At 34.5% G+C, this 25483-nt stretch overlaps 4 protein-coding genes across 6 annotated transcripts; 2 read left to right on the top strand and 2 right to left on the bottom strand.

The window, feature by feature from the left end:
- Positions 1 to 2984: 2984 nt before the first annotated feature.
- Positions 2985 to 11871, top strand: LOC126844502 (kinesin-like protein KIF21A). Of its 2 annotated transcripts, XM_050582867.1 has the most exons (21): positions 2985 to 3528; positions 4075 to 4297; positions 4369 to 4623; positions 4703 to 4921; positions 5008 to 5302; positions 5377 to 5579; positions 5659 to 6133; positions 6218 to 6457; positions 6645 to 7194; positions 7290 to 7494; positions 7569 to 7724; positions 7797 to 7963; positions 8027 to 8176; positions 8247 to 8384; positions 8548 to 8698; positions 8761 to 8866; positions 8934 to 9111; positions 9182 to 9328; positions 9420 to 9708; positions 9800 to 9999; positions 11180 to 11871. In XM_050582867.1, the coding sequence occupies exons 1-21, from the start codon at positions 3485 to 3487 to the stop codon at positions 11232 to 11234; spliced, it is 4446 nt and encodes a 1481-aa protein (XP_050438824.1). In that variant the 5' UTR covers positions 2985 to 3484; the 3' UTR covers positions 11235 to 11871. The 2 variants fall into 2 exon arrangements, with proteins under 2 accessions (XP_050438824.1, XP_050438749.1); XM_050582792.1 differs by lacking the exon at positions 11180 to 11871 and having other exon boundaries at positions 9800 to 11126.
- A 34-nt stretch (positions 11872 to 11905) lies between these two features.
- On the bottom strand, positions 11906 to 14045 carry LOC126844631 (trafficking protein particle complex subunit 13). The gene is made up of 9 exons (XM_050582988.1): positions 13885 to 14045; positions 13629 to 13797; positions 13318 to 13527; positions 13128 to 13236; positions 12970 to 13066; positions 12671 to 12897; positions 12498 to 12598; positions 12272 to 12425; positions 11906 to 12190 (listed from the first exon to the last, which is right to left on the bottom strand). The coding sequence occupies exons 1-9, from the start codon at positions 13934 to 13936 to the stop codon at positions 12095 to 12097; spliced, it is 1215 nt and encodes a 404-aa protein (XP_050438945.1). The 5' UTR covers positions 13937 to 14045; the 3' UTR covers positions 11906 to 12094.
- A 100-nt stretch (positions 14046 to 14145) lies between these two features.
- Positions 14146 to 15327, top strand: LOC126834414 (uncharacterized). The gene is made up of 3 exons (XM_050566316.1): positions 14146 to 14617; positions 14697 to 14895; positions 14957 to 15327. Exons 1-3 carry the CDS (start codon positions 14267 to 14269, stop codon positions 15187 to 15189), a joined length of 783 nt encoding a protein of 260 aa, XP_050422273.1. The 5' UTR covers positions 14146 to 14266; the 3' UTR covers positions 15190 to 15327.
- Positions 15328 to 15591: 264 nt separating this feature from the next.
- LOC126834401 (zinc transporter ZIP3-like) lies at positions 15592 to 18459 on the bottom strand. Of its 2 annotated transcripts, none has more exons than XM_050566295.1 (5): positions 18171 to 18459; positions 17712 to 18110; positions 16953 to 17574; positions 16604 to 16828; positions 15592 to 16507 (listed from the first exon to the last, which is right to left on the bottom strand). In XM_050566295.1, exons 2-5 carry the CDS (start codon positions 17844 to 17846, stop codon positions 16422 to 16424), a joined length of 1068 nt encoding a protein of 355 aa, XP_050422252.1. In that variant the 5' UTR covers positions 17847 to 18110; positions 18171 to 18459; the 3' UTR covers positions 15592 to 16421. The 2 variants fall into 2 exon arrangements, with proteins under 2 accessions (XP_050422252.1, XP_050422260.1); XM_050566303.1 differs by having other exon boundaries at positions 18250 to 18459.
- Positions 18460 to 25483: the final 7024 nt, after the last annotated feature.

Here is a 25483-nt window from a genome sequence, read left to right as displayed (position 1 = left end):
AACTTACTACATGGCTGTATTAATATAAAAATAATTACTACAAGAGCCAGTTGCTCTTTAATACCTAATACGGTGAAGGCTACCTAATTATTTAGGTACGGAGCCATAGGGGCTCAGAAATAGTACTAGTTGCTGTCTTTAACAATTTTAGCTCAGGAAAATATGTAATTCTCACTTCTTAAACATACCACAATATTATGTTTATTGTACTAAATTACTTGTTGTACACATTCTATATTTTTCTAATAAAAATGTATTGTACCGTGATAATTACTTGAGGATACAGCCTGTATCCATAGCTATTGTAAAATTAAAAATCGCCAATAATTACTCCAATCAAAACAATACCATTTGAATTATCCACATGTAACAAAATACATAAGTAGGTATGTTATCATTTATTTGTTCCATAATCATACTGTTGTTATGTAAAATTATTTTCACGGAAAATAAGCAATAAAATCAAATGGTATTATTATAAGTACACGTTTTATTGTCCACAAAATGATTTATAATTGAACATTTTTTACCATCTACAGTCTGGCATCGAAACGTTTATTCGAAATTGATTTGATTGATCTCACTATTTGTAACTTTAGGCAAAAAGGGTTAAAATCTTCCAAAATTAATTTAGTAATCTATTCACAAATTATTAAGTACTTTTATTATAACTAAAAAGTAAAAAATAACACAAATAAACACCCGGCAGAAGCTATGCTTAGAATTTAGAGTATGCGAATCGTACGGTTACCATGGTTACCGCGGTTACTATGGTTACAAACCAATTGTTTATTTTGGTTTAGCGTACAAATTTCAAATAATGTTTTATATTGTAAGTTTTTTGTGATTTAAATTTGGCTCGATGAATTTTGACTAAACACAATTACAATTTACTCATTTTTTTTATTTTCGGTTACATGATTTTCTTTTGATACGCAATGCAATATTGTTGCTTTTCCCTCTTCGGAAATATTAGGATCACGGGCTCGCTTTACTTTTTCCTCACTGCTCGTCGTTGTTATAAGTAAAAATAAGAATAATTATAATTGTATATATTATATTACAAAGGAAAGTAATGATAAGATTTTAATGATTTTTGCGGTCCTAAACTGATAAGAAATTTAGGCCCCCCACCCCTTCCCTCCACCAAAGAAATTCGTCACGCTACGCCTAAGGAACGAGGCGTTCAACCTCGGCGGTCACGGCGACGACGTTGAGCCGAACGGACCGAACGCCGTTGAACCGTTGAACAAAAGAAAAACTAATAGGCCATTATTGGTGTTACTATATTATAATAACCCGTGGCCGCGGTGTCTTTTGTTGTGTGGCCTCGTCGCGACGACGATGTGCTCGCGACAATATAATGGAATCGACACCGCGATTGGCCAGCGCCGCAATATGTTGTGAAAGCGGCCAAACGTCCAAGCTAAACAAAAAAAAAAAATATCATACGCTCTTTTTTCTAGAAGAGATAGACATTTTTTTTTACTTTATTTCACTTTTTCAAGCAAAATTTTTAGGGATTTAGGTATGGAGATTAGACCAAAGAATGGGCTTTTTTTTATCAAGGAACCCCCCCCCCCACCCCCAATAAAAAAAAGGGTAAAATTATACTTTGACCATAGTCAATTTCCAGGCTGCTGTGTGTGAGTGAATCAATAAGTCAACAGGTAATGGAAATATTTTCATTATATTGTCAATACTATGGCAGTACATTTTTTATAGACAGACTATCAACCCTAATCGTATCCACGTTAATACTGAAAAATAATTTTTAAGCACATATTTGTCGTTAGTTCACTGGGCATCCCTTATTATACTCCTACTACTATTACGATTACTACTCACTTATGTATACTAATTTCTTACTGTTCTTGGTTTGGACCGTACTGGTTTGAACCTACTATCCACAGAATGGCATCGCTTCGTTTATTTAAAAGTGATTTTATCACTTTCAGTTAACCTCACCGTATACTGGATTTCATTAAACCAGTTTTTTGTTAATTATTTTTAATTTTTAATTATTCGCTTTTTAAGTTAATAATATATTAAAAGTCAATAAGTTCGTTTTTAGGTACCTAATTATATTTTCTATAAATGTTTAAAGCTTTGAAATCGGATACCAAGTTACTAAAAGCAACACATGGTTCTCAAAAGTATATTTGACCTCTTCATTATGTTAAAATTAAAATATACAATTAAAATTTAAAATATGTTATGTTTTTATATTAAAAAATGTCAAATGTAGGAAGCATATTTAATACAATTTTGTACTCATAATTTAAATTTTATACTTTAGAACCCCCAAAAATAGGGTAAATTTACACTTTGGCCGTAGTTAGTTTCTAGGTTGTTATGTGTGTGTGAATCAACAATCAACAGGTAATGAAAATATTTTCATTATATTGTTAATTACGATGTATGGGTAACTATGACAGTACATTTTTATAGACAGACGATCAACCCTTATCGTATCCACCCTACACAAGACTAAACATTAAATTTTAAGTACATTATTGTTGGTCCCACGATATCTTCTAAACCGCTATAACTGGTTTGAACATGCTATCCACAAATTTGCATCGAAGCGTTTATTTAAAAGTGATTTTATCACTTACAGTTATAATAAAATCTGTAGACCTGTGACCTCTCCGTCCCCGCTATGCCCCGACCCCACTGTACTGGCTTTTTTTTTTGTTACAAAATTAAAATGCTAATAAACTAAAATGTTAAAAATATATTGTTAAATTAATATACAACATCCTTGTTCAAAAAAAAAAAAACATTAATCTCATTAAACTTAGCACCCAGAAATTTTTTTTGGAAATTGCATCTCCCTTCGTGGGGGGGGGCACACTCCGGCGTCCACCTTTCTCTTTCCCACTTTGCTGGGCCGTCTTCCCACTCCACAATAGGCGGTGCGGCGCGGCGTGCACGCGGTTATCACCGGGACCGACCAACCGCGACGGCGGCGGCCGCAGTTGTCCGCCGCAGTCATGTGATACGGGATTCCGTTATGATGTAGTCGCACTTGCACACTTACCTATCTTACATTGGTCGTGCGCAAGTAGTAATTATTTTAATAATAACAATATTAATATGTGATTCTTTTATGGTTATTTTTGGAACGGAGAAAAAAACATACAAACAATCAAACGCAAATGCAATACCTACCTAAAAATCAAAATATATTGACCGGGGTATATAAGTGGTGACTACCGTGGCCGCCGTTTCCGGTCCATCGCTCATCGTCCGCCGTGCGTGATAACCTATCGGATATTTTCGCGTCCCGTCCACTACTATCAGCGCCAAACTTTTAATTATTTTTTTTTTGTCAAAATTATTATTTTTAGTGTGTATATTATAATATATTATCGATTACTAATATGTTTTATAACTGCTACGGCAAGCAGCCGTTGCTGGTTGCATAATGAACGCCGCCGTTTGTGGTCGTTGATGGTGGACGTCCACCGCCGCAGTCGACATGTCCGTGTCGGAGGACGAATCGTCGGTAAAAGTGGCCGTCAGGTAAGTGTTGTTTTTTTGGCCCCTTTTTTTTTGAGTGCTGTTTACACAACCGTCGTGTGATAGTACCGTATTAATTTTATCCGTGTAAAATCATAAAAATACGGATTGTACACAGTCACGGCCTTCTATAACGAGTCCTTATTATTATTATATCGTTTTTTTTTATTTTCCAAACGACACTCGCGGCCTTGTGGCCGTTTACGACCAAACTTCATTCAAGCCCATGTGTGTGTGTGTGCGAATGACAAGGAGTGTCGAAAAAGTGAATATTTATAGGATGTGGGGGAAGCTGAACGCGGTCTTCCCATAAATGGAGATGACCGGGCGCATTGTTTATCATCATCATCGTCATTATTATTATCCTACTATTCCCATCGCCAGAGGTCGTTTGTCATTATCAAAAATATATCATTACCTATAATTTAACTAGAACAACACGAAACCAATAACAACCGACAAACCTAACCTGACCGAATCGAGAACCTCACCCAACTGGGTAGTGTAATATTGAATATTAAATTTATCGTCTTCTCGTCTGCTCTCCAGGATACGGCCACAGATCGCACGCGAAGTGATCGACGGCTGCCGAATATGTACCAACGTAACTCCTGGCGAACCCCAAGTGACTCTGGGCTCAGACAAGTCGTTTACGTACGATTATGTGTTCGACACCCACGAAAACCAACAGACGGTCTACGAGGACTGTGCGTCCAGTCTTGTGGCCGGCGCCCTACAAGGTTACAATGCCACGGTCCTCGCTTACGGCCAGGTATAGCCAACGATAAAAAAAAAAACTATTGTGTACCACGTCATGATTATCATATTGTTCTATTTGTTTAGACTGGTTCTGGCAAAACTTACACGATGGGCAGTGGATTCGATTTGGAAAATGTCGACGACTCGGATCCGTCCGCCACAGGCATAATTCCTCGGGCCATACACCAATTGTTCGACGGAATACAAAACATAAAACAACAATCGATGGACAACGGTGAACCACCGCCCCATTTCACAGTTACTGCACAGTTTTTGGAACTCTACAATGAAGAAATAATTGACTTGTTCGACACGGCGTGCGATTATTCTTCGGCCAAAGTACGTTAACTTTTTAAAAGGTTTTGTTAAAAAAGTCTTGTGTTGTATTTTAAGTTTTTTAATAATTTTGTCTTTCCAGTCCAAAAACGGTATTCGCATCCACGAAGACATGCAACACAACATATATGTTACGGGAGTTTCGTGGAAAACGATCAATTCGGCGAGTGAAGCTCTGTCCAGTTTACGACAAGGAGCGTTGTCGCGTACAACTGCGGCCACCGCGATGAATTCGCAGTCTTCGCGAAGTCACGCCGTGTTCACTATTAATATTCAACAAAAGCGATTTGTGAAACAGGAGGTGAGTTCATATTTTTCCTTACAACACCCTATTGGCCGATACAGCTTTGCGACAATAATTAATAAACAGTGTTGTACTGTTTTCAGGACGAAGGAACCGAGTCGACTTTAGAAGAATGCGGAACAAATTCAACGGGCAATCGAAATGCCGGCGAATTTGAAACGCTCACTGCCAAATTTCATTTCGTCGACTTGGCCGGCTCGGAGCGATTGAAAAGAACCGGAGCCACTGGCGACAGAGCTAAGGAAGGGATATCGATCAACTGTGGACTATTAGCGTTGGGAAACGTCATATCGGCCCTCGGAGATAGATCACGGAAAGTCATGCACGTGCCTTATAGAGATTCAAAACTAACTCGATTACTTCAAGATTCTCTAGGAGGTATTATTCAAGTCGCAATTGAAAATTGACTTACCTAGAACAAGTTTTGTATTGTGTAAATGGTTTTGTTTCAGGCAACAGTCGTACCGTTATGATAGCTTGTGTGTCGCCAAGCGACCGAGATTTTATGGAAACTCTCAACACATTGAAGTACGCCAACAGAGCTCGTAATATCCAAAACAAGGTAGTGATAAACCAAGATAAATCGTCGAGGACGATCCAGATTTTACGCCAAGAAATCCAACAACTCCAATTAGAAATCATGGAGTACAAACAGGTTGGTTGGTTGTTTTTTTTTCCTAATACTTGGATTTTTTTTTTTTATTACTGATATTTACTTGCACCTAAACGTTTAGGGCAAAAGAACTGTAAACGAAAACGGAGAAGAATGCGTAAACGACACTTACCTGGAAAACAACATGTTACAAACGGAAATAAGTAACATGAGAACTCGCATTAAAGCCATGCAAGAAACCATTGACGTGTTGACCACAAAAAATACACAGTTGTTGGCCGAAAAAGCTACGGGAGCTTGGTTGAACACGGACGCCGGCTTGGAGTCCAACATGGCCGACGTCATTCAAGGTTATTTGAAAGAAATTGAAGAGCTCCGGGCAAAGCTATTGGAATCCGAACACATGTGCGGACAACTGCGTAAAAACGCTTCTTCGCCGGTAAAAAGTCATTTCACCAATTCGAATAACGACGAGTACTCTTCGAAAGAATTAATCGCCAAAGCCAAGTTGGAACTCGAGAACGAAAAACAAACATTACAACGATTGATTTCAGTCAAGTCGCATGGTTCCGATAGTGAATCGACAGACTCTGCCGGTAAATAGAATACATTTTTCAAAATACTAACACGTTAAAATTATACAATTTCAAGTTGACTATCGAATATGTAAATTATTTCAGACAGCGAAGATAACTCGTCGGACGACGAAGACGAGAGAGCGAGCGTCGACAGTCAATACAGCCAAGAGCTGGCCAACCTGACTTCGGAGATAAATTTAAAACAAAAGCTCATCGAAGAATTAGAACTATCACAACGTAGACTAGCCAACTTGCGGCAACACTACGAAGAAAAGTTGCAACAACTTCAAACCAAAATTAAACTCACTCAAGACGAACGAGATACGGTTTTAACGTCTCTCGGTAATTTTAACTATATTATGTCGATAATGCAATTTTATCTCGGCTTAAGTATTAGATACATAATTATAATTGTTGCCTAAATAATTATTGTATCTTTAGTACAGATGATTTAGATAGAATTTTTCACGCTTTTGTGGTATTAATTTTTTTTTCCACGTTATCACTAAAATTCTTATCTACCTTTTAGGGAGCAGCAACACAAACAACCAATCGGAAAAAGTCAAAAGGGTAAAAGACGATTACGAACGAAAACTCACTACGATGCAGAAAGAACTCAAGTCTTTGCAGTCGGCTAGAAAAGAACATGCTAAATTGTTGCGCGATCAATCGCAATACGAGAATCAGATTAGGACTCTTAGATACGAAGTGAACGACATGAAGCGGACCAAAGTAAAACTAATGAACAAAATCAAAGAGGAAACGACGCGACACCACGAGTCCGAGATGAAGAAGGCCAAAGAGATAGCGCAACTCAGGAAGGAATCCAGAAGGGCCGAAATCAGAATGCGCAATCTTGAATCCAAGTCTCGTATGCGCGACGTCGTGTTGAAAAGAAAACAAGAAGAGGTGACGGCGCTTCGTCGAGCCGCAAGAGCGATGAACAACAGAGGTAGTGCGACCGGTGCCAAAGCTATCCAAAAGAATTCCAAACAAACTTGGATTAATTTGGAGAAAAACATTTCCGCTTTAACGCTCAACAAACAGACTTTGTATTCGTTGGAAAAAGACATGGAAAGGTACTACAAGGAAATATCAAACGGCATTTTTTTTCTTTTCATTTGACACATTAGTATCGTTTTATATTTTACATACTATAATATTTTTGTTTTAGGCTGTTACAAGAAAGAATGAAATTGCATTCGGACTTGGACTTTAAGCTTAAAAAACTAGCCGACGCCCAAGTGCAACAGCCCCGCGACAGCAATCTGCATCGTGATTTCGAAGACGAAATCGAAGCAATTCGAGCCAACTTGGACTACGTGGACGAAAGCATCAAAGAACTCCAAGAGAACATATTGCAAATCGAAGATTCCAAAGTACGCGTCTTGTGTTTCTTTTTTTAACATATTGCTGATGCACAATTTTAATCGTAATCAAATATTTGTCACAGACGGCCACCGAAAGCCTAGAGCTGAACAATCGTGTGACCAACATGACCGACGCCGTGTACGTTATGGAAAAACTCTATCAAATGTCTCTGCACAATTCTTGTTTGGCCGCTCAACGAGATATCAGTGTAAAAGAATTGGAGACCAAAATGCAACAAGTATACATTTATTAACAAAATTAATTGCTTGATTTTAAATGATTAATTTTTCCTTAACTCTCTCTCATATAGTTGGAGAAAGAAAACGAAATACAACGACAACTCATTGAACATATGCTGTCGAGTCGCGATCGTATGATCGACTTGCCGACAAGTATGACCACCAGCAGCGACAGAGATGTACGATCCGTAATGAGCTCTACTTCTTCGTCCCGTTCGGCGTCTCCCACGGAAATGACGTAAGCTTTTACATATTTTTGGTTAACGCGGTAAACATGTTGCTCTTACTGTTACTCTTTTAGAACTAGCACCAGAAGTGATACGGGGACGAGTAAGCACAGGCGTAGACCGGCCCAAGCGCAAGAGCTACTTTACGCCTCCAAAAATATCGAACCGCAACAACCTCAGAGAATACCGTTGGTGCGTGTTCCTAGTGCCTCGTCGTTCTTACGGTAATGTCGACGTGCACCTCTCGTGCTGATTTTGTAAATATATATTTAATTTGAGACTTTACCATTGTAGACCCGACAAGTACAGACCTTCGCCGGTTATGGGTCGCAAGCAAGTCGAACGGCAAGAGTCTGTCTCGCCCCGGATGATTAGACGAGGCACGTTTATCATCGCTCCCAACACAAATCTATTAGGCAAACCAGGTTCAATGTGAGTGCTTCTACTAACTGTTACTAATAGACATTTTTTTTATGCCAAAAACAAACTTATTACTTAAAAACAAAAAAAAATTATACATAACAACACAAGTGCACAAATCAAACTTTTTAACTGTACTAACTCTTGTCGGTGTTGGCGCTTTTTAATCTAACAGGGATCGACTAAACAAAAGCCCTCCGAATTCACCGCCCGCTTATCGCCGAACCGTCAGCAGAGACGAAAATGTGTTTTCTCGTCTCACGTCTAGCACCACGCAATTCGATCAACACCGTTCCAAAGGAGTGATTCAGCCTTTCCACGGAAAAGTTAGTCGTCCGTCGATAAACGCATTCAATAAAGGTGTAAATTAACAACACTTGATTTTCAGACATCGATGAAATCGCCTTTGATCTGCACTCACATCACCGAAGGTCATTCTAGAGCCGTGTTGGCCGTTTGTGCAACCGAAGATTTATTGTTTAGCGCTTCAAAAGGTAAGAGAAGGTGTATATGAAACAGTGAGTTTGATTGAAACCACTCAAATGTGTTTATTTCAATTAGATAAGACTGTAAAAATTTGGGACCTCAATAATGGTAAAGAAATACAGACGTTGAGCGGCCATCCGAATAGCGTAGTCGCAATCAAGTACGACGAGTATACCCAACTGGTGCTGAGCGTTACTTCTTCGTACGTCAGAGTTTGGGACATGCGGCAATCGAGATGTATTAAAACCCTCAGGTATAGAAACAAAATAAAATAATAATTAAAAATTGTTCATATGAATGACAATCGACAATTACCCGTCTAGTTCGTCCGGTATCGTAAACAACGGCTCGGTCATGTCGTCTCAAATTCCTGTCGGAGAGATCTTGTTGAACGATATCGCGTTGAACAATCACGGCCGAACACTGTACATGGCGTCCGGGGACAAAGTCAAGATTTGGGACATGAGAAAGTAATTGAAAAACTATTTTTGAACATTGTAGTATTATTATTTTCCAAAAAATAATCCATAATAATAACAAAATTGTGTATTCTCGATTCAGGTTTGCGATTCGCGGCAAACTGAGCGGCGGTCATACGGCAGCTGTCATGTGTCTGGCAATTGGTCGGCTCGGCAGCAAAGACATTGTCGTCACCGGGTCCAAGGACCATTACATAAAAATGTTCGAGGTCGGCGAAGAGGCCGTCGGCACTTACAACCCCACCGTCAATCTGGAGCCGCCTCACTACGACGGCATCCAGTCCCTGGCCATCCGCCACAATATTCTCTTCTCGGGCTCCAGAGATTACGCCATCAAAAAATGGGACCTCGACAAACAGGACTTGGTGACCGTTAGTACCTAGTGAAACTTTTTGTGTGAAAATGTATCATGTGTGTGTGTATATATATATATATATCTTTGTTTTTTTTTTTTTAATCTAGTCGATAAACAACGCTCACAAAGATTGGATCTGCGGCTTGGCGATGGTGCCCGATCAGCCGTTGCTGTTGAGCGTCTGTCGCAGCGGTTCGTTGAAAATGTGGTCGGAATCGACGTGCGCCCTTCTCGGCGAGACCAAAGCGCACGACTCTCAGATCAACGCTATCGCGACCAACTCGACCCACGTTTTCACCGCAGCTCAGTACGTGTTGACGATGTTTTTTATAATATTAGCGTACACATTGTGTAGTAGTGGTGGTACGGTGGTGGCGGGCAATTTTTGCATGTGGTGTGTGTATGCGATGATTTCAGCCGCGGTGAGGTCAAGATGTGGCGGGTCGTATAGAACGTCGAGTTTGCGTCGCCCATGACCGTGGTGTCGACGGCACACTTGTTCGCGGCGGACTTGTGACGATCACGACCAGGTTAACACTTACGCAGACACTTGTACTACGACTCTTGTTAATTTTTTATCTTATTTTAACAATAATTAAGAATTAACACAAATTGTTATTATTTCATATCTTTAAGTTTTTATTTTGTTTTATGATTTTTAATTTTTCGCATATACACAACAACAAATCTAGTATTTACGCTTTAAATGTGTCGCATGAACGCCGTAGATTGCAGCTCAGTACAATTATATTATTTGTATACAAGCCGATCCGTACTGTTAATGTTAATAGACAATGCGGTGGCCGATATTCTTTTGACGTTGTGACGGTTATTCGTAACAAACCTGGGCATTGTTTAAATAGTATTTAAAAATAAACGGTCAAACGACGATTGAAAATACAAACTCAAAGCGTAAACATCATATATTATTTTTTATATGAACAAAATATATCCAAATTTTATGCAACTTACATTACAACGATAGTTTGTCGTTGCCTTCAAACGTCATCCGAACATTCTGTCATTTCATACCGCCCATTGCTAATAATCATTTTATTTAATTTTTTTTTGCTGATCATATTATCATATTTTTGTGGTTAAGGGTTTATTATTTGAATAAGTGTTGTTGCTTGAGTTTTTTCATAAGATCATATTGTCGATATTTTTATTTAAGTTAATTGTTACCGTAAAATTATGTGTAAAAAAAAAAATGAAATTTGTAAATATATAATTGATTATTCTGTCGACGCGTTATTATATAGAAAACGTTGTGTAAACAATCTCAAGTATTTTTTTATGTGCATATTTCCCCATCACCGCTTTAGATGAATCATTCAATATAGATCTCCTTTTTTTCTTCTTCTTCCTTGCCTACGTATCAACTTGGTTTTTTTTTGCATGTTTGTTACTCTTTAAACGTAGTTAGTTGGTGTAACAAAATATACGATATGATGTTATTGGATTGTTATGTTTTTTAATCTTTTCAGTGACGGTGCGGTGAAACTATGGCGCGTCAAGTGCCGATTAGACACGATGGCCTGACGGATGATGTCCGGCATCACAACGTTGTTCCAATACATCGGTGTACTAGTTTTTATTGCAATCGTATTGGTCGGCGATTTCATATCTTTGGTGTTTGGCGTAGCTCGTCGTCGTTAATCAAAGACCACCAAAAAAACATCTGTGATACTTATATTTATTTATTATCGTCGGCGTCAGTCTCTTTTGATATTTTTTTTTTTTGTTCCTCAATCGACTCCAAAAGTTCCAAAGATTTTTTTATTTTAAAGAAAACATTTTTTATTATTATTATTATCGTGTACTGGGCAGGGTCGTAGTTTTTAATTATTTTCACTTTGTTAATATTTTTAATTTCCATGATTTTTATTGTTTCGTTCGATAGCGGATAAACGTATATATTTCACTAATCGCATGCGCATTTAAGTAATTTTTTCTTCGTAAGACAACGCTCAATATTTTTAATTTTTTTTTTAACATTAACACCAACTATAGTATTATTATATTTTAACTATATTATTATTTTATCGGTACTCGATCAAAGCAATATTTTTTATTTTTTACGTGAACTGAACATTGTTAAATTCTTTAAATTTAAATATTTATATTAATAACATGTGTACCTTTTATGCATTTCATCAATTAGATTATTTAATGATCAAAACTGCAATGTTATTGTATTACACGAATAAATGATTTCTAATATATTTTCGTATAAATGTTAAATACATAAATAAATATAATTTTAATAAAACTTAACGCGTTAAGCTATACTTGAACCGACAATTTGTCGGCTCTTTTTGATTGCAATTGTATTTAAATAAAAAAAAAAATATCACAGTGAACGTTCAAGTGGCGGCTGTTGACGACAGACCGTTGGCCAATCAAGCGACGTTTTGCGCTACGAAAACATGTCCGAAATTGTCGTACGTGTAAGTACGGTTGAGGATCGTTTCTTTCAGTTTAATGCCCGATATGACCTGTGACAACGTAAAAGTAAAGTCTTTTATTGTTATACATGTTTAATATATATTATATATTTGTTATAAAGTTGCCGTTACTTGGAGTCCGTGGTTCAAAGCCACCATCGAGAATACGGTTTGCGTCGAAGCGTACGGCGGCAACAGTCCCAATCGCATGCCCGACACCATAGACCAAGCCAGATTGTTGTCTTCTTCGTCGTTAACCTCGACGACCAGTTGCATGTCTCGATTCCTGTGTTTTACATTTTTTAGAAATTATAGCTTTTTCTAAAACGGGTCGTCCGTCTTTTCAATTTTACAGTACCTGTTGTTTTTGATCGAACAAACAAAACTGAACTGATCCTCGCAGACTACCATGTCCGGCAGTTGAGTGATCGAAAAGGTAATATCGTCTAGTTCCGGTATCTATATACATATAAAAAAAAAAAAACATTAGTTTTCGTTACGAAGCACAAGCGTGTGTACTTGGGCACTAACTTGTCGGACTAACGGACTCGATTGTATTTGTCCTTTGGTTCCCATGTTGGACCGCCACAAAATGTCCAACTTGCCCAGATTGTTCGTCCTGGACGGCTGTTTGTCGACACTCTGATCGTAACTCAGACGATACATGTACTGTCTGGTCTCCTTGACGTCCAATATGTCCAAATCTCCAAACACGGACACGTCTTCCGAACTCCTCAACATGTGATTCATCGAGTAGACTGAAAACCAAATAAAACTTGTCAAGGTTTATTGTACAACGTTACAATATGGCCAATATTAATTTATGTTACCGTTGTATCCGACGGACGGCTCCAAGATGAATTTTTCCAACGTGATTGGAGTGGACATGATATTTTGCACTTGTACTTCAAGGTAAACCTCGTCGGTCTAGGAATTAATAAAAAAAAAATTAATCTAAAATATCGCCAAAACTCTGCTCGATACTTACCACGGTGTTGTAGAACTTGGTTTTAAGATCTAAAGGTTTCGGAACTCTATAACTGAATATCGTTTCAAACGAATGCTTACGATCATACTCCACTTGACATATAAGTTTACTGTTGAAAAAAAAAACAAATACGTGTTAATTAAATAAACTACCGATAATACTATATATCATTATAGTATCGTTCATATACTTGACACTGCCGTGTTCTTTGACTTCGTGTTTCACAATGACGTCGATAGAAGCGTACGGATCCAACTTTGCAAACGTTTTCGGTCCCAGTATGAGTATGTGCGACGTGGCCGTATCGATTTCGGCTTTCAACACGACGTTGTGAATAGTTTGGGCGCTCTCGTTTTTCAAGTAAACATAACACAGGAACGTTTCACCGAGATACAAATTTCTGTGAAATGGCAAAACACAACGTACTAGGTTGTTTGTTATACAAGTCTCATTGTTATATTATACTATCAAGTGTACTATACTAGTACCCTCTGGACTCACTCTAAAACGTTAGGAACCATCAGAAACGAACCGGCAGCCAACGTTTCGGCGCCGGCCAACGTAGTGACGTCGCTTTTTAACTGTGCGTCAAACACGGGTCCGGGCAGGTCTTTTGGATCACACGTAACTACCCTCGAGTTACACATTACCGGCTTACCGAGACGCATCACTGAAAACAGAACAAACCCAATAAAATGACATTTAACTTAATGTTCTAGGTAGAATGTAAACTGAATAAATTTAACTTCATACTCACCTCTCAGTTTAATGGGATGTTCGATGACTTCCTTTACTTCCACAGAAGTCATTTTCAACTTGTGTAAGTCAACCGGTCGGTCCACTTAAATATGCAATTGCTAAGCAACTCTCAAAGTTTTTAACTAATAAATTAAACAAATGACAATTTTCAAAAATCTCATAATACAATGTACAATCTTAATCTCTTATCACTTATCTGATAAGAAATATTGTTTAGTGATAAGGTTGTGTGATAAGCTTATCAATTTGTTTTGGAAAAAAATGATTTAGCTCCGTTTAAAAAGCGGACAAAACTAATTTACTAATAATATCTTAGTTGAAAAAACTAAATAATTATTAATCCGAATTTTAAAACGACACCAACACTCAGAACCGTCGCAATGCATTCGGTATTGTTGCTTAGGAAATGTAAGAAAATGCTCAAATGCGGCAAACCGTTCGCTGTGGACACGGTCAGATTTTTTGGCAATAACACTTTCAGAGTGAGTACAGCTGAACACCAGTTTTGTCAAAACACAACCAACAACCGCCTAACATCGTCATCGTTGGTGCCGTCAAATCGTCTCTATTGCAAAGATTACAGGCCGTTTCCACAAGTGCCAGAGTTTCCGCCAATTATTTGGCCCAGTCTGTTCAAGACAGTCGGCAGTTGGCTGTACTCGTATTTGGTCGTCAGATCTCAGTACGACAACACTTTCAACCTGGTGGATTTCTCAAACAATTCCAAAAAGGTCTCTCTCTTGCGACTCTCGAGTCGTACGATCGTAGTTCGTGGACACTCGATGATTATCATTTTTTTTTTTTTTCTAGGCTGTCGCAGTCGTCTCTCACAGTATCGCCCAACGAGACTTTGACTCTCTCGAAGGACTGGTGACCAAAGACGTATTGGAACAAGTGAAATCGATCGTGAGCAATCTCAACGATGACGAAATCAAAGACATGGCTTTCGACGCGCAAGACATGTATTTTTATTTCCCGTATCAAGTAGAAGTGGTAAACGACAAAAACAGTGAGCATTCGTATCCGTTAGCTCATTCTAGACTTATTCATATTTTGTTTTTTTTTTCCAGTCAAGAACAGACGTTTCATTGAAGTCACTATGTGTTACCACGCTATCCACAATTTGGAAGAAGTCAAGAAACGCGTCGAAGACGTAGAAAATATACAAAAAGAATTACGAAGCAGTATATACGTATTAAATTACAGATTTATTAGAGAATATACAGAGGGCGTGAAAGACGCGTGGACGGTGAACGCTATAAACCATTTAAAGGCCGAAGAACACGACAAGAGTATAATATAGTCCAACTTGATAAGACGTAATATCATCTCTCGAGTAATAAATAATTAATATTGTGCGGTGGTGCGCAACTGTCGAGACATTTTTTTACAGTACAATTACCTTTTGTTTTTTTAAATATATAAACTGTAACTATTATAATTGCCCTATCATTTCACCTGTTTAAAATACTCTTATTTTTAGGTTTGTTTTTTTCAAATTACATAATACGTTTTATAAAATAAAATATATGCATTAAAAAATATACAAAACAAATTTCTTCATATTTAGAATTAAAATAAATAAATAACAATTACTTTTGTCCAACAACAGTTTTGAAACCGTTCAAAAGAAAATATATATTTTCATCAAAATGTTGATATTCGTATTAACCATACATCTTTCCTTTTTAAATAATAATAACAAAAAAACTGTTTACAAGACAATCATCAAACAATTTTTTTTTTACAATAACAATTTATTATAATGATAGTTTTAAAAATAATGTAAATAATCTCTAATTACATTAGAGTTGATTAAAAATACATAATATCCTGCAATTGACATACGATTTACTTTAAAAAAAAAAAAAAACAAAGAAAATAATAATAATAATACCTTATTTTAAACATAATAAATTTTGTTAAGTCTTAAATGTACATGTGTAGCACATGACCATAGAAAAATTTGTTTGAAATACATAAAAACGACTTAATGGGGCACAGCCAAGGCGAATGATCATCGTCATTCGTCATTCGTTGATTTCAAAGTAATTTTTTTTTTTTACACAAGGAACACCGTTATCGAGTTAAAAACGTATCAAAAAAAAAAATATTAATTTAATTTTGGCAGATAACAAAAAAAAATAAAAATAAATACTTTAGAAAAATAACCCTGAATGGGATATTAAATATTAGTCTATTACTTATTAATATTTATAAAATAAAAAAAAAAAATTATTGTAATGGAAGATCGTTAAAAATGATTCGCGTTAACTTAAAAATATATATATAGTCTTAATACAAGATGCATAATGCCAACATAACAAACGACCATTTCAGAAGTATTTCTTTTGAATATCAAAGAGCGCTAAACGATAAAAAAAACCCTTTTTTTTTTTCAATACAGCACACAACAAAAAATTATAAAGTACGTTTTTTTTGTTTTACGCTAATCGAGATTAAATTTTATTCAGTGTTTTTTTTTTTTTAATGGTAACATACTTCTGAAACAATCAGTGCTCGTGTGCGTGAGTGTTAAGGAACAGGAACATGAGCCGCCTTTGATGCCGAACAGTTGTTCAGTTCATTGATCAGATGGTTTTCTTTATGATGATGACCACCTGAAAAAAAAAAAAAAAAAATGTACCAAATAATATAAAAATTGTTGTTGTCGAGAACTACAGGGGGGTGTTAACGTGTGGTGGTTCATCAATTACCTATAAATTCTAACGTGACCATGAAGGAGAAACCGATCATGGTAAACAACAACTTGAGCAAACCAGGCGCGTTGTCCTTTTTGCGTTCTCGATCGAGTACTTCGAAGAACGTCACATACAATATGGTGCCGGCGGCAAACCCTTGCAACGTGGCGTTTCCGATCGTATGGTATACTCCGTCCACGGCGGTCAAGTTGAGTGTCAATATAGAACCCAAAAATATACCTAAAACGCACACACATACACAGTTAACGTCGCGAATAGAAGAGATTGAAAAATTTGAAATTAAGTGTAGAAAAAAAAACATGTTTTTTTTTTTTTAACAAATAGCGGGTTTTCTCGTACATACCGAAAGGCGATACTAAAGCGAGAACAATGATGTTTAGCGTGATGTTTGTTAACGACGAACACGAAGTGGCCAATTTCATGCCAATACAAAACAAAATGGTGCACTCGTGTATGGAAACGGCCAAAAACAGGAAACTCATGTCGTCCATGTTTTCTTCCAAGCCGATGGCCAAGCCTTCCATTACGGAATGAAAGGACAACGCCAACACGACGAAAAGACTTCTCAAATTGTGCACGTGCGACATCTCGTTGTTGTTGTTCTGTTCTGCCTGGCAGTCGTTGGTTCTGTTCGCTTGATCCACGCTCACAGAACTGATGTCGTCGGTCGACTTGATGGCAGTCAGCTGACCGTTGGTCCATTGCAACAGTCTATCGCAGTGTTTGGTGGTTTTTGCTTTACAACGCTTCCTGTGTTTTTTCACTACGTGTTTGACGGACTCTTCGACGAAATACACGAGGAAAAAACCCATGCACACGATGATCTCGGTGAACGGATAGTGGTGATATTTCTCGTCCAGGTTGCCCAGTAGACTCTCTCGTACGGCGGGTATTAGGTGCGCAAAGCAGGTCGCCAGCAACACACCTCCGCCCAAGCTCAGACATAACGACACCAAGTATTCTAGCTGAAACGATAACACGGAAATGATTATTTATTTTAAAAACACGTAACTTCCAAGAGACGGCTTATCGGGCAACATATTATAGGTAGTATTAAAGAAACGAGCACGACGCTGACAAACAAAATCAAAGTATAGTTTACCGTGTTGGAATTGAGCGAGTCGGCGGTTTTGTTGGTCAATAGTTTTCTGGATATGGCCAACGGGGTGAAACCGAAGAACAGCCTCGACACGATCGACAGGAATACGATCAGCGCCTTTGCGGTGTACAAATCCATTGCAGTGTGCGTACTCGTGTGTGGCTCTTCTGGTGTACTTATTAATATAGTAGGTGTTTAATTAAATTTTGATTTTTTTTTCAACGATCTTCCGCCTTTTCCGGGCTTTAAACGGCAACACTCAGCCCGTCGTCAGCAGCTGCAGCCTCCGTCATCGCACACGGTTGTCCGTGGTGGTGTTCACATCGGGAATGAATGATGATGGTATAATATAATATAATATTATATTATCAAAAATATCCGTCAACGGTTATTATTAGGTACCTGTAATAAAAATGGCAAGTATTATATGAAAACCGACATAGAACAGCTGCACAGGTATACCTGTACTAGGTGTAACAATAATAACGATAAAGTTTTGGTAATAATAATAATAATAGTAATGTAGGAATACGATGATTACGGTAAACTACTGCTGGATAGACACGGTGTAAATAATAAAAATGTTAAATTTTATAAATTATAATTTATATATAAACGACGGATATTAGATACGACGGGACATGTCGGTGTTCCAAAAAAAAAAAAATAATAATAATAATAACAGGCATTAAACGGCAACAATTGAGGTTATCTGGTTTTAACGTTCGGCCAAACCAAAGACGTTCCGGGCAAGGAGAACCAAACTAGAATGATGATGTGATAATAATACAGCTACCTACACACAATAATCATAAATTTTCTTCAGTAGCCCCACCCCCCGCCCCCCTTTGATATTGTTGCCAAACCACACACAGAGTAGAGGTAGGTATATCTCTATTTTATAGTAATAATTAAAAATATATAATATATTTCACGTAATTGTTTTATAATATATTTAAGTTTTAACGTGTTATTTTTTTAAAAATTTCAATTGTTATTAAAGTTAAACGTGTAGGAAGCATATTGATAAAGTTGTGTGTACATAAAAATTTATACTCGGTATTTTTACCTTTAAAAACAATTTGAATATACACCAATTATATACTTTTCAATAAACATACATTAGAATATTATATTTCTTATACTTACAGTGCATTAAGTTTCAAAGTATTTTCATCATAAAGACACACACACACACACCTAATAAGTTGACATTATAATGAAATTATAATTTCGATTCGTTAGTTTTTATAGTTGATAATAGAATTTTTAAAAAAAAATAACAATTTATGGTAGTTGGATAAAACATTTTTTTTATATATATAGATGGTGATAACCTATGGGATATGGCATAGGCTAAATGGGTAGAAAAATAATATACATACATCCGCCAATTATGACAGAGGAGGAGCTAAGTTTTAAAATGTACTCTTTTTTTGGATTTTTAAATCTGGTCATTTAAACGTTTTAACAGCTGTGCACGTGTAATTAATAGTTCAGTAAACATGACTCTTTTTTTTGGGTAGTTAATTTTTTTTTCAGACTATCACAGCATCCTTGACGGCTATTTAAAAAAAAAATGTTCATCTTAACATAGCTAAGCATATTCTCTATAGGTACTTTTTTTTGTATACATATTATACCTCTATTTTATAGTAATAATTAAAAATATATAATATATTTTAAAAAAAAAATTCAATACCATATTATACTTTTTACAGTTTCGCACATGGGCCGATTCGATATACCTAACTATTATTATAATTATTATTTACCTGAAGGTAAGTACGCCTAACCGAATGAGGTAGGTACCTATATTTAAAGCTCATAGTTATTATAAATAGTTTGGCGGTTATTATTTGTTTTCAAAAAATAATATTTCGTTTACAATTTTTTTACCCTTTGCTATTTGTTAAATTACATTTTTTTTATTTAACTAGTAGATAAATAAAGTAAAAAAAATTTTTTTTTAAATCAATTTTTTCAAACTAGTCATGATAATTTCGAATGAATAATATCAGATGTTTTACATATTTTTTTTTAATTTATTATAAGAGAGTAGTAGTTAGTACACTAAAATTTGCCAATTTTTATCCACATATAATAGATATACACACATATATAGGTCAGTGGCGTATTTGAGACTTCACCTCAGGGGGGGGGGGCAATATTAAGAGAGGTTAACTCCTCCCCTAAAAATTTTTTTTTTAAACATTTGATAGAACAAAGTGTATTTTTTTTTACAAAACAAAATGTATAATTCTTTTTTTCATGCTTGCAAATTTATCAATTACATCATCAACATTTAATACAATTGATGTGTGAATAATTAAGTAAAGCCAAACCCGTCAAGCGATCTTGCCCCGGCCCATTTTCGATCTCAGCCAAGTTTTTAACCTATTAACAAAGTAATAAAAGTAGCAGATATGACTAATATAAGGATATAAATAATAAGAAAGTGTTAAGTAAAAACGTGTATGTTAGAAGAGTAGTAACCAAAAAGAAAAAGGAGAGAATTTAACTATTATTACTAAAAACTAAATTAAGAGTAATAAAGCACTTAAGAGTTAAAGCATTTACCACATTCTGATTTCTGAGTAATAAAGATATTTGTTTCAAGGTCGTTAATAAGGCATTACAAATATCTAAATATCAGTAATTTTTACTTAGCACACGCATTAAATTATTTAAACCTTCTAAGCGTGGAGAAGCTGCGTTCAGCAGATGCAACACTAATAGGCAGAGAAGCGATTATATTTAATAATTTGTACACTCAGGAGATCAAAAATTGATTTTTTCCTTTACTCATCTACTAGTTAAATAAAAAAAATTAATTTAGAAAATAGCAAAGGGCACACAAATTGTAAACGAAATATCATTTTCTGAAATCAAAATAACCGCCTAACACTAGTAACTGAGCTTTATATAGCAATAGCACAAAACGTCCAGGTACACATATGTGACCTTCAAAATTTGATATTATGTCTAAGAAACAATACATAAAAATTAATAATTCATAATATTGTTTTGATATTTTTTGCATATTTAATAATAGGACTTTTGAGCAATACAAGTATAATAATATTATATCTGTGTGCGGTTACCAAAGAGCGGACGGGGGGGGGAGAAGGCAAAAATATTTTGCAATGTAATAAAATAAACAAACAAATGTACAATAACAACATATTATTATAATATAATAATTATTCCATTATAAACCGGTATTCGATGGATGATATCTAATATTGAGAAACGATAAACTCGAGGTAAAAAATATAATATTTACACAGGTATGTATGTAATTGGCGAGGTTTGGTATCTAATTAAAATTGGCTAGAATGTTGTATATTTTCTTAGTAACGGATTTTACAATATTACCTAACCGGCATTATATATATGTATATATTTTATCCATTGTCCTAGTGTCCTTAACAATAGTGTTAAGTACATGAAATTAAAATTTTTTTTTTTTTAAGTATTTATAATTTTATTATTTATTTATATTTTACGATTCGACCTAATACAATATAAAAATATAATGCAGGCTTTTTACAAACTGATGAAAATTGTAATAAAATGTTTAAAATCGGATATTGAGTTACTAAATGCACAATTCATGGAAGTCAAAAATATATTGGACTTTTTTTATTATTAAAAATACAATTAAAATTACATTTAATATTGTTGCCAAACCACACAGAGTAGGTAGGTATACCTCTATTTTGTAGTAATAATTTTAAATATACAATATATTTAACATAATTATGTTATAATATATTTAGCATGTTATTTTTTAAAAATTTCAATAGTTATTAAAGTTAAACGTGTAGGAAGCCTATTGATAAAGTTGTGTGTACATAAAAATTTATACTCGGTATTTTTACCTTTAAAAATAATTTGAATATACACCAATTATATACTTTTCAATAAACATACATTAGAATATTATATTTCTTATACTTACAGTGCATTAAGTTTCAAAGTATTTTCATCATAAAGACACACACACACACCTAATAAGTTGACATTATAATGAAATTATAATTTCGATTCGTTAGTTTTGATAGTTGATAATAGAATTTTTTAAAAAAAATAACAATTTATGGTAATTGGATAAAACATTTTTATATATAGATGGTGATAACCTATGGGATATGGCATAGGCTAAATGGGTAGAAAAATAATATACATACATCCGCCAATTATGACAGAGGAGGAGCTAAGTTTTAAAATGTACTCTTTTTTTGGATTTTTAAATCTGGTCATTTAAACGTTTTAACAGCTGTACACGTGTAATTAATAGTTCAGTAAACATGACTTTCTTTCAGACCATCACAGCATCCTTGAGGGCTATTTAAAAAAAAAAAATGTTCATCTAAACATAGCTAAGCATATTCTCTATAGATATCTTTTTTTATAGCTACATATTATTAAAAATAATGATATATTTATCTAGGTTAATTATTGTATTATTAACTGGACATTTACAATTTATAATTATTTAATTCTGATGTTTTTTCCACGACCAATTCGCTTTGAAATTAAATGCGCAGAGACTTTACATTATGTTACCATATTATTATTAATATTGTTAAATAGAGGGAGAGGTCAGCATAGCGGAATGACCAATAACGTTTCTCGACAAACGTTTAACTCCAACTAGAGGCTTGGAAAGGGAAATAGGAATTAAATCGCACAATAAGAAAGTGAATGTGAAATTGTACACACCAGTTGGGTAGAATAGCACACCACCAGTTGGCCAAGATTATAATTTCAAATCAATGGGTTTTGCGTTTCATTTTGCAAAATAGTCAACAGGAGCATTGTCGGAAAACCAATTTTAATTTTAAAAATTGGTAAAAAAAAAAAAAAAAAGATATCATACGTTCCTATTTTCCGGCGGTTGACGTTTTTAGCTAATAAAATTAATTTATTGATGAAAATAAATCCTAGCACCTATTCGACCTACATACTATGTATATATGTATATATTTTTAATAATTATTATTCCACCAGATTAGAGAAAACATAGCTAGTTCACATGCTGGTGTAATTTCCAAAATACTTACATAAAACCAATCAAGCTGATTAAATATATTAGCTGTTCGGTATTTACACAACCTAATATTGAGCGTGCGGTTGAATCATATTGCTGCTTTTTACCGGATAAGATAATATTATCAAGTATAATGATATAAAGGGGTTTATTGTAACACATGACAAATTGCATGATTACAAATTATTATTATTATTGTGTGTACCATTCATATAGTATAATATTATCATGCGGCCTATTTTAAACGCGTGCAGGTCTCGACCTGTCAGTGTGTGTTTGTTTGACACACGCCAAACAAAAACCACAGTTCCCAGACAAGTGTGTAGAAAAAATAATATTATGATTACCTACTGAAGCGGTTAAGAAAAAATGCCTTTGTGGTTTAACCCTAAAAGTAAAAAAATTGCTCTATGTAAAATGTCACATAACACACAATAACGTGTGGTTTAAGTTGATCGATTTGATATTCATTGTAGTTTTGTATTTTCTTTCATAAAAATAAAAATCTGTATAATGTGAGATTACAGTCTACAATGTACATTATAATATTATTTATGTATATGAAATCCAACTATAAACTTGTTAAGTGTTATATATATATAAGTTTCAGATTTTTATAATTAAGTTAATTATTTTTTTTTTTTTAAAGTGCAAATGCCCCCGTATAGCGGGGTAACGGTAGGGAAAATTAAAAACATACAAATTATGATGAAAATATCATGTTATCAGTATACATACCTATTGTACAATATGCTATCGTTCAAAGAAATTGTATGTTTAATGAAAATGTTAGTCGGGTAAGGTTATTACATGAGCCAGCTTGCAACGAATCGAAACAATTAAAAATATTATAAATTCTTTTTTTTTTTTGCTAGATTACTTATTCTATAATACAAACAAAATGGAATAAATACAATTTTTGATTAACATGTATATTAGGTATTGCGAAAAAAAAAGATTCCTAGAAAAAATATGTTTCTTTGAGTAAGCTTAGGGACTTATAGTATTTGCATATATGTATACTGGACATTATAAAACATAGAAGAGTAATAGGTAAATACTCTAAGTCAGAGTAGGTACACAATGAGTGTATACATGTAATTTTATTATACATGTTCTGAGGATTTTATCATGTTAGGATATATATATATATATATATAAATTGATATTTCTTCGTTTATTTGGCATATATCTTTGAGGTTTTTGATGAATGTTAGTATTTTCAATAATAAAAAAGAAAAAAAACTATAAGAAAAAGTAATCCTCGAAGATTTACATATTTTGAAAATATAAAAAAGTATCTAATCAAGTACAAGTGTGTTATTTTTTTTACAATTTTCCAGGCAAATAAAATCTAGAAATGCTTTTTAACACATTTTTCAATCTTGTACAATATGTAAATAGTCGACATCCGCTCCTCATAAGTGCCATTATTAAATATGCAAAACAATTATGAATTTTAATATGTTCCTTAAAACGTAATATAACTCTGCTCTTTAAATAGCAATAAGAAACGTTCAGGTACACACAATGTGACCTTGACATTTTATATTATGTTTAAAAGAAACATATTAAAATTAATAATTCGTAATTATTATATTAAATACAAATAATATTTTTTTGCATATTTAACAACGGCACCTATGAGTGACATACAAGTTGGTGTACGAGTAGAATTAATTAAAAAATTGCTCAAAAAAGTGTTTTAGCATATAACATCTTTGCAGGTGTGCGAGCAACGTAAAGAGGATGTATTGGTTCAAAGACAAAATATAGGAAACTTTGGCGTTTAAAAGACAAGGCTAAGACACCGTTGCATTGACACTTTGGGTCAAACTAAACGTGAGCAAGTTACTTGAACAGTAAAACGTCCAGCAGAAAATGATGAAACACATATAGGTAATGTCCTATATATATTAGTGTAGAAAACTACTCGGATTAAAAAAAAAAAAAAAAGGTTTCATCACATATCAATGTGATGAAACCTTTTTTTTTTTTACACCACCGCAGCATTAAACAATTACTGTTTTCAGTACAGTTTAAATGACACTACTTATTTTGAACTGAGGAGAGTCCATGTGATGCCACATGGTACAAGATTAGTGTATAAAGCCAGCTTACAACGAACCGAAATAATTCAAAATATTGAAAATTCTATTTTTTTTTTTTTTTTTGCTAGATTACTTATTCTATAATACAAACAAAATGGAATAAATACAAATTTTTTATTAACATGTATATTAGGTGTTATTGCGAAAAAAAAAGATTCCTAGTAAAAATATGTTTCTTTGAGTAAGCTTAGGGACTTATAGTATTTGCATATTATATGACGTATACTGGACATTATAAAACATAGAAGAGCAATAGGTAAATACGTTTCAGAGTAGGTACACAATGAGGTTATATATTATGTAATATTATTATGCATGTTCTGAGGATTTTCTTATGTTGGGATATATATATATATATATATATATATTGCTATTTCTACGTTTATTTGGCATATATATTTGAGGTTTTTGATGAATGTTAGTATTTTCAATAATAAAAAAGAAAAAATATCTGTGAATAGTATGTTCAAACCAGTTATAGCGGTTTAGAAGATGTCTAGGGACCAGCAATAATGTACTTAAAATGTAATATTTAGTCTTGTGCAGGATGGATACGATAAGGGTTGATCGTTTGTCTATAAAAATTTACTGTCATAAATACCCATATA

This window comes from Adelges cooleyi, unplaced genomic scaffold, assembly GCF_023614345.1.
Source record: "Adelges cooleyi isolate 19-005CV unplaced genomic scaffold, UGA_ACOO_1.1 ACOO_flye_CR_arks_rails_tigmint_CR_PRNA_1, whole genome shotgun sequence".
NCBI lineage: Eukaryota > Metazoa > Arthropoda > Insecta > Hemiptera > Adelgidae > Adelges > Adelges cooleyi.
This window is presented reverse-complemented; position numbering and strand designations above follow the sequence as displayed.

Excerpts from the sequence above, each read along its gene's own strand:
- LOC126834401 (XM_050566295.1), bottom strand. The coding sequence starts at position 17,846 with ATGGATTTGTACACCGCAAAGGCGCTGATCGTATTCCTGTCGATCGTG. Across the intron at positions 16,829-16,952 it reads CGCTTTAGTATCGCCTTTCG|GTATATTTTTGGGTTCTATA; the intron begins GTATGTACGAGA and ends TGTGCGTTTTAG. Across the intron at positions 16,508-16,603 it reads GGTCACGTTAGAATTTATAG|GTGGTCATCATCATAAAGAA; the intron begins GTAATTGATGAA and ends TTTTTTTTTCAG.
- LOC126834414 (XM_050566316.1), top strand. The coding sequence starts at position 14,267 with ATGCATTCGGTATTGTTGCTTAGGAAATGTAAGAAAATGCTCAAATGC. Across the intron at positions 14,618-14,696 it reads TCTCAAACAATTCCAAAAAG|GCTGTCGCAGTCGTCTCTCA; the intron begins GTCTCTCTCTTG and ends TTTTTTTTCTAG. Across the intron at positions 14,896-14,956 it reads AGTGGTAAACGACAAAAACA|TCAAGAACAGACGTTTCATT; the intron begins GTGAGCATTCGT and ends TTTTTTTTCCAG.
- LOC126844502 (XM_050582792.1), top strand. The coding sequence starts at position 3,485 with ATGTCCGTGTCGGAGGACGAATCGTCGGTAAAAGTGGCCGTCAG. Across the intron at positions 5,303-5,376 it reads ACTTCAAGATTCTCTAGGAG|GCAACAGTCGTACCGTTATG; the intron begins GTATTATTCAAG and ends GTTTTGTTTCAG. Across the intron at positions 8,177-8,246 it reads AGTGCCTCGTCGTTCTTACG|ACCCGACAAGTACAGACCTT; the intron begins GTAATGTCGACG and ends TTACCATTGTAG.
- LOC126844631 (XM_050582988.1), bottom strand. The coding sequence starts at position 13,936 with ATGACTTCTGTGGAAGTAAAGGAAGTCATCGAACATCCCATTAAACTG. Across the intron at positions 13,798-13,884 it reads ACATCCCATTAAACTGAGAG|TGATGCGTCTCGGTAAGCCG; the intron begins GTGAGTATGAAG and ends TTCTGTTTTCAG. Across the intron at positions 12,898-12,969 it reads GCCGTCCGTCGGATACAACG|TCTACTCGATGAATCACATG; the intron begins GTAACATAAATT and ends TTTGGTTTTCAG.